Below are 7,414 nucleotides of genomic sequence, written 5' to 3'. Positions count from 1 at the left end.
ACTAACGTTTAAAACCAACAAATAACCTTTCATTTTGTTGTTAGTGTGACAAATCATTGCTGCTTCATCCAATTCAGCAACCTCAAACACCATGTAGTCCATTGCGCCAATGTGGTCTCAGAAACGACCTAATGCTTGCAAGAGCCAAGAACGTCGTGTCGTGCTTGGGCTGTAGCCTCGGCCCGTAGTGCTGGCCGAGCCCGACACGATTATTTTTTATTTTACAAAAAACGTATATACCTATATACAATTTATATTCAATATTAAAAACGTTTTAGCGTGATGTTCTACTGGTTAGACAGTTTCACCCAGTGTCTCCCGCCCTTCTTTCATTTTAACATTTTACGCTGATTTAATTAAATGGATCGACGGGCTAACGGGCTGGCCCGACACAGTTAGCAGGCCGTCATGACGTGCCTGTGCCATAGTTGTGGCCTGCGTGTATCTAGCCCGTGTCGGGCGTCGTTACGCCGATTTAATTAAATGGATCGACGGGCTAACGGGCTGGCCCACCGGCATGACGTGTCTGTGCCATAGTTGTGGCCCGCGTGCATCTAGCCCGTATCGGGCGTCGTTACGCTGATTTAATTAAATGGATCGACGGGCTAACGGGCTGGCCCGACACAGTTAGTAGGCCGGCATGACGTGCCTGTGCCATAGTTGTGGCCCGCGTGTATCTAGCCCGTATCGGGCGTCGTTACGTTGATTTAATTAAATGGATCAACGGGCTAACGGGCTGACCCGACACAGTTAGCAGGCCGGCATGACGTGTCTGTGCCATAGTTATGGCCCGCGTGCATCTAGCCCGTGTCGGGCATCGTTTGATATCTATAGACGTGCAACAGATTAATTTGAAATAACTGTGATGAGTTATTTGTAAAAAAATGACGCATGACGACCGTTGAAACTGGTGCTTTAAATATAGTATAGATTTAGAAACTGGCAAATAAACTGTGCTTGGACGCAGCAAGCTGGAGGAGGGACCCAAGAAGTGGTTAGAATTATGGCGACGATGATGAATGGTTGAAGCAGAAATAGGCGGCCGCGGATCATTCGGTGAATATGGGAAAATCATTCTCTTTTCTCTAAACATAACTGTCCGACACTCCACCTCCAACTCAACATTTTCCCCCCTTGGTTACCAGAGGCCGAAGCAACATCAACCTCGAGTCCTCGACCTGCAGGTCTCGTCGTCATCTCCCGTCTGTCACGCTACAAGGTTGAAGTAGACGGTGTAGAACTCGTCCCTCAAGGTGAACAATGGCTCCAGGAGGAAGCTCCTCCTCACGCCCCTGGCAGCGAAGCTCATGGGGTGGTACCGCCGCAGCGGCTCGCCCCGCGCGAAGCTGGCCGACCGCCGGAACCAGGCGCCGTCGCCGCGCTTCTGCTGGGCACCACCGGCACAGCCCACCTGCACCTTCTCGCCGCCGCCGACCAAGAAGCACCCCGGCCTGGACGCGAGCTCGAGCGACACCGAGCCGGGCGCACCGGCGAGCCCCGGCACGACGTTGAACGCGGCGCCCGAGCTCTTCTCCGCGGCCACCGTGAGCCTGTCCGTGACCACCATCCCCGGCATGTCCAGCGGCTCGAGCATCGCGGCGGCGCCCGCGCCGGCGCCTCCCTGCGGGACGAGCCTGAACGTCGCGTGCACGGCGGCCTCGGTGCCGCCGCCGTCTTTGGGCCGCTGCAGCATCGTCAAGGACCCGTTCAGGGCGGAGAGGACGAAGGCCTCGCCGCCGGACTCCTGCGCCAGCGTCACCAGCTGGGAGTTGGACTCCACAGGGACGGGGGTGATCCAGTCGGAGGCTGCGGCGTCGGCGGCGCCGGTCTTGGCGTCCCAGTCTCCGGTGGTGAGGCCGGCGAGGAGGAACGGCCCGAACAGGACTGCTTGTATAGACGCGTACTCCGGCCGGTCATCTGAAGGTGGTTTCAGTTACACTGCTCAGTCCCACTCAATGTTGTCAATTGCCATACAATTATCAGGGATTTCAATGGTTAAGAGTGAAAAATTTAAGTAACTATCCTAGAATGAGTGCATCGATTCAAAATTCAATCTACACCAAAATATTTATCTGGGGAAAAAATACTTGTAAATTCCAGACCTTTTATTGCTTCAGTCCTTAGGTGGATAGGTAACTGGAGTGACAACTGATCACCGCTGCCCCACTGCTTGCTGATAGTGAGAAATGTCCCTGGCATTAACCAAAGTCTGTGTGAGAACAAATTGTTCCCATTATATTCGTTTCTTTCTGTTTCTGCTGTGCTGATGGGCATACCTGGAGATGCTAATTCCAGATGCTTGCCATTCAGTGTTGCCTTTGCGCCATTCAAAGATGTCCACGATGGTATTCTCACGTTCAACGTCGCAAACTGACCGTTTGTCGTCTACACACAGTAAACAAAACTGACTGACTAAATGCTGATTCTATGAAAAAGCTTCCAAGTAGTGTTTGTGCCATGCAGATTTTACCTTGGCAGATACGGAGAACGAGACCTGAAGGTACTGATCCGACGAGCTGAGGGGCATCAGCTGCTGTGCGACAGTAAGGCCTGCAGTTCTCCAGCTGAACGTGCTCGGTATGAACTGAACAACATACAGTGCCGGCCTCTCACCTCTCTCCTCGAAGTAAATGGAATCTCCCAGCTTGGAGAACGATTCTATCCCTGCGCACACGGATCACACGGTTCAGAACTCGGCATCCCCATGCCCTGGTCCGAAAAAGTTGGGATTTTTTTTGTTGTTGTTCTTTTACTTACCAGTGCCATAGCAGCACCAGAACGATTCGTACTGAGTTCCCCAGCCATGGTAGCTCTTCGCCTTGGATCTCCCGGGGCCCTGGGGCAGCATGTAGATCATCACTCCGGGGTCCCTGCCCCTCTGGATGCTCAGCACGCCGTTGATCAGCGCTCGCTCGTAGTAGTCCGCGTACGCGATCTCCTTCGTCCATCTGAACAGATGGCGCGAAACCTGCGAGCTTCGTTGCGCAGATTGTAACTGCTTGTCTCTACTCTCTAGCCATGAAAAAAAAAACAGTACAGGTTCGGTGAATATGAACACCTACCTTGAGCATATTGTAAGTTGTGCAGGACTCCTCAGTCTCAGTGGTCAGAGCTTCAGCTAATCGCTTTGGATTGGACCTGACACAATCCATTCCAGAGTTTTCAGGCATGGCATGTCTAGAAAAAGAAGAGGATGGAAAACCTCAACATCAGCCATCTATGGTGCACTACCAGAATTCACTGACAGATGTACCACCAGTCGCGTATGCGTGAGAGGAGTTCACTGTGTCCATGAAGAACGTCGCAATTTCCTGGCTCAAGAGTTAAGCCATGGTCAGCTTGACATACAAGTTGCGTGAGATCAAAGACAAAGAGGGCACGCGACTACTGGGTGGAAGGAGGAAAAAAAATAACGATCTTTTTAGAACTGGAACTATCATGCCTGGTGAAATTAATTTTACCCTAACAAAATCTGAATTACCTTATAAAGAGGATCACCTGTAACTTCATATCTCATCTGCCCGCCAATTACAACCGGAATATGGGTGTTGGCATGGAAATTCGAAAGGCTGTCAGCCTGAAAGGAAAAAAACGATGGGGGGGGAATTCAGAAACATGTTTTCATGCCAAAATTATAATGGAGACCGTCAGGGTTCAGAGTTTCAGACCTGCACCGCAAGCAAACCCAGGAAGCATGGCTTGTCGAATAGATGGGCCAGCACCAGATGCCTCTGGTCGTGCTGCGCAAAAAATATTCAAGAGAACCGCATTAGCGTGCACTAGTGAAACGAGTGAGATGGACGCCAAAGAGAGAAAGAAAGGCTGTATGTACCGTGATGGTGTAGAGCTGGTAGAGCACGTCGTTCATCCCTCCGGTCTCCTCGTTGAGCGACGTCCAGTGGCGCTCGATGCTGTACCTCTGGATGACGTTCCTGACCCGGCCGGCGAAGTAGTCGGCCATGGCGACCAACATCCGCAGCGCCTTGCCGTTGCCGGCCACCACGTGCTGGTCGAGGAGGCCCTGCATGATCTGCAGGAAGCGCAGGCGCAGCAGAGTCATTGCGCAGCGCGCGACGGGCGACGTGCGCGAAGGTAAATTAAACCGGGTGGTGATCGTCGACGACCACGACGTGCCTTGTGGATGGTGTAGTAGGGCGCCCAGACGGGCTTGATGGCCTCGAAGCGGTCGAAGAACTCGGCGGGGAAGGCGGAGAGGTAGCCCGTGCCGCCGGCGCGCTGGCACTCGTCGAGCGCGTCCACCACCGCCGACATCCTGCCGGCGAGCGTGCCGTTGTGCGTGCTCGCCCACATCTTGGCCGTCGCGCTCAGGTAGTGACCTGCGTGCACGGCCGGGGTCACTGTGTCAGGCCCCGTTTGGAACGTGCCAGTTTTCATATTATTTCAGGCCAGCTAGAAACTGCATTCGTTCCTCACTCCCTTCCCTTATATCTGCGGTGCTAGTTTGAGCTTATTTTCTCAAGTGATTTTGATTTTTCCAAGTAAAATTAATATATTTTTCCGTGAGAAAATATGAATCCCTTCAAAAAAAAAAATTTAGAGTTCCCAAATTAGCCATAAACTTTATTTTACATGACCGGGTTCTAATATGCGGCGGCCCATCACGGTTCACAGGGCCCAATTCCTATGTTTGAACACAACATCTAAATAAAATTCTCTTAGCACGATTACTAATTTTACATGAGCAATAAAATTAAATATCAATAAAACGGCAGAAAAAAAATTATGCATTAAGAATGGAAGTTTCGTCTATTTTTTTTATTTTATCATACATGATGTGACAGTCTTATAAACAATGCCATGGAATTGTTCATTCAAAAAAAATGGCCTAGACAGCAATACCAATGAAAAATCCACCTCGGTGGAAAACAAGAGTGTAATTATACACTTTCTTTTGCATAACACAAGAGTATCACTACCATAGTGTATCTGCTCGCCACCATAGATTAATAAGAGTGTAGTCAACAGAATTTTATTTCCCTAATGCCATTCTGTAATTTTCCAAATATAGTAATCATAAAAAAAATACCGAGAAAAAATTTTCTTTTCGTTGTTCCATGCATTAGTACACGACCGCCCCACGTGGCGAAGGGCTAGGAAAACTGACCTAAGATAATTGTTGAGGGAAAAAAAGACGAAGAGGAAAGACACTTTTGCCGCGTAACGAAACTAGTGGTTAAGCATTTGTAAGGCGTCCTCTCTTCTACTCCAATGTCGGCCTTGTCAATATTTTCATGAGGGCGTCTTGCTCACTTGCCAACACCGAGGCACGAGATGAGACAGTGAAATACCCTACAACTACAATAATCACCAGCCTTTCCACTCCCATGTCGCACTGCCGTGCTATTTGGACAAGGCCGACAGCATCCACTTTGGGGGAAAATCCATGCCCATGGATGATCAATCTGCTCGGCTGGCGTCCGGAGCACCACCAAGTAATGAAGTAATGGCCGTGTCCGGGTCCGGACGAGAGAGCGAGCGTGACGCCGGAGCATCTCTGCATGTGCATGGTTCGGCGGACAGGAGAGGGATACAGAGCACGTACCGACGAAGTGGCCCCTGAGCTCGCTGTCAGGCTTCTCCCAGCCGCCGTAGGGGGTTCCGGGCGCCGGCAGCCCCGCCTGGGAGCGGAAGCTCCAGACGAGGCGGTCCACGTCCAGCAGCAGCAGGTACTCGAGGTTCGTCTGCTGCGCGCGCCCGTACGCCACGTCGCCGTCGGGGTCCAGGCGCACGTCGTGCAGGGACACCTCCTCCAGGAACGGCGTACTCCCGGCTGCGGCGGTGCCGCCCCCCACCGGCTGCTGCTGCTGCTGGCCCTTGAGCGACCGGTAGAGCATCACCCAGTCGAGCTCCTCCTGGCGGTGGTGCTGCTGGTGTTGCGCCGCAGCCGCGGCGCCAGGCGGCGGCATGAGGTCCATCCACGCGGCCTCGTCGGTGGGGTTGAGGTGCTCGTGGAACAGCTCGCGCCACCGCCACTCCGCCGCTCCGCCCGGCGCCGCCTGCAGCCGCGCCCGCACCGTGTGCGACGACAGCTCCGTCGGGATGTTGGTGCACTCCTTCGCCGTCGCTGTCACTGCCGCCGTCAGCGCCAGCGCCAGCGTCAGCGCCACAAGCGCCGCCATCCCAACGCAACCCGCGGCACTGGCCACCACTCTGCTACCTAGCCCTCTAGCTCCGCCGCGACACGCGCGCGCTGGCTGGCTGGCTGGCCGGCCGGCAGTGCGCGCGGATATGGCAGCAGCAAAAGACTGGCCAGGAGTTCACGCCGAGACTTTTATCCCCTCCGCGCCGGAGAGACGGACAGCGTTGTTTGAGACCTGAGAGCACACGGGCATCATATCAAGCGAGGTGTGTGTACGTGTGCGTGCGTGACGAGACCACGACGGCCGGACAGCGGAGGCATCGCACGGAATGCTTACGGCCAGGACACGAGAAGCTAAGAGCCACGGTGCTGAAAACCACACACACACATGGTTTCTATTTCTATTATATTAATTTATATAAACTATACCTACAACTACAATACATAGTTTCTGCGACGAGAAGTGGCCTAACGCCGCGCGCGCAGAAGAACCCTGCCCGGCCCTCTCAGTCCCAGGCTCTCGCGCACTCGATTCGATCACATGTCGCCACACGACAGGAGCTGGGCTTTGTCGCAACGCCGGCCAGTTTCCTTTGTCACGTTGCGTCCCGTGACGACGGCTGGAGAATGGAGAGCGCCGCGCCCCCAGGCTAGCTGGCCTGGAAATAGCGGAGGACGGCGGCGCTTCCGTGTTTATCCTCTCTGATCGCCTGAGCAAGCATACATTGTCGACGCCGCCGCTGGGGATCGCGGGCGTCACGAGAGGGACGGTTGCTGGAGATTCTTAGACTCGGTGGGGAGGAGCTAGGAGCACCGAGCACCACTGAAATCTCGCTTTATCTTGCCGTCACCTCGTTTGCTGCCCTCCGTTGCTGTTAAAAATCTCGCTTCTAGTCATCCAGTCGTCGATCGGTGGTGGTTCGCAATGCGCTGTAAACTTTACACAAAATTTAAGAGTCCTGACTTATTGTAAAGAAATATTTGAATCCAAATCATTGCAACCCCTAGACACTGGTGATCGACCACCGTCCTTTGTAATGTGGGGGCCAAAAGGATTATGCCAGCCACACCGACTATTGTAGGCGGAAGGACCAGTGATAGAATCGGACATTTGAAGGGCAACCAACCATGTTAGCTACTTGGCCCGTGCATATTTATGGTCCACGCGTGTTGCAACGGAAAAAAAAAACTAGTGCCACAATAACATAGGTATATGAACCTGTGTTGTGATGTTAAATTTTTTTAAAAAAATACTACAAGCATCGACCTTACTGTTCTATACGGTCCCTCATTAAACTGTAAGAACAGCTATGC

General features: G+C 52.8%; 1 protein-coding gene across 2 annotated transcripts; it reads right to left on the bottom strand.

The window, feature by feature from the left end:
• Positions 1-981: 981 nt before the first annotated feature.
• Positions 982-6,846, bottom strand: LOC103638805 (uncharacterized). 2 transcript variants are annotated; one of them, XM_008661618.3, is made up of 12 exons: positions 5,564-6,846; positions 4,135-4,337; positions 3,833-4,030; positions 3,669-3,740; positions 3,482-3,577; positions 3,232-3,311; positions 3,063-3,138; positions 2,758-2,968; positions 2,471-2,664; positions 2,277-2,385; positions 2,103-2,192; positions 982-1,917 (listed from the first exon to the last, which is right to left on the bottom strand). In XM_008661618.3, the coding sequence occupies exons 1-12, from the start codon at positions 6,138-6,140 to the stop codon at positions 1,208-1,210; spliced, it is 2,616 nt and encodes an 871-aa protein (XP_008659840.1). In that variant the 5' UTR covers positions 6,141-6,846; the 3' UTR covers positions 982-1,207. The 2 variants fall into 2 exon arrangements, with proteins under 2 accessions (XP_008659840.1, XP_020399824.1); XM_020544235.3 differs by having other exon boundaries at positions 2,103-2,385.
• Between the last annotated feature and the right edge of the window lie 568 nt (positions 6,847-7,414).

The sequence above is a fragment of the Zea mays genome, chromosome 9 (assembly GCF_902167145.1).
Source record: "Zea mays cultivar B73 chromosome 9, Zm-B73-REFERENCE-NAM-5.0, whole genome shotgun sequence".
Lineage (NCBI taxonomy): Eukaryota > Viridiplantae > Streptophyta > Magnoliopsida > Poales > Poaceae > Zea > Zea mays.
The sequence above is the reverse complement of the archived record's forward strand: the minus strand, read 5'-3'. Positions and strand labels throughout refer to the sequence as shown.

Coding starts and splice junctions, on each gene's coding strand:
- LOC103638805 (XM_020544235.3), bottom strand. CDS start 6,140: ATGGCGGCGCTTGTGGCGCTGACGCTGGCGCTGGCGCTGACGGCGGCA. Junction 3,578..3,668: donor TGGGTTTGCTTGCGGTGCAG/GTCTGAAACTCT, acceptor TTTTCCTTTCAG/GCTGACAGCCTTTCGAATTT. Junction 3,312..3,481: donor CAGGTGATCCTCTTTATAAG/GTAATTCAGATT, acceptor CTCTTGAGCCAG/GAAATTGCGACGTTCTTCAT.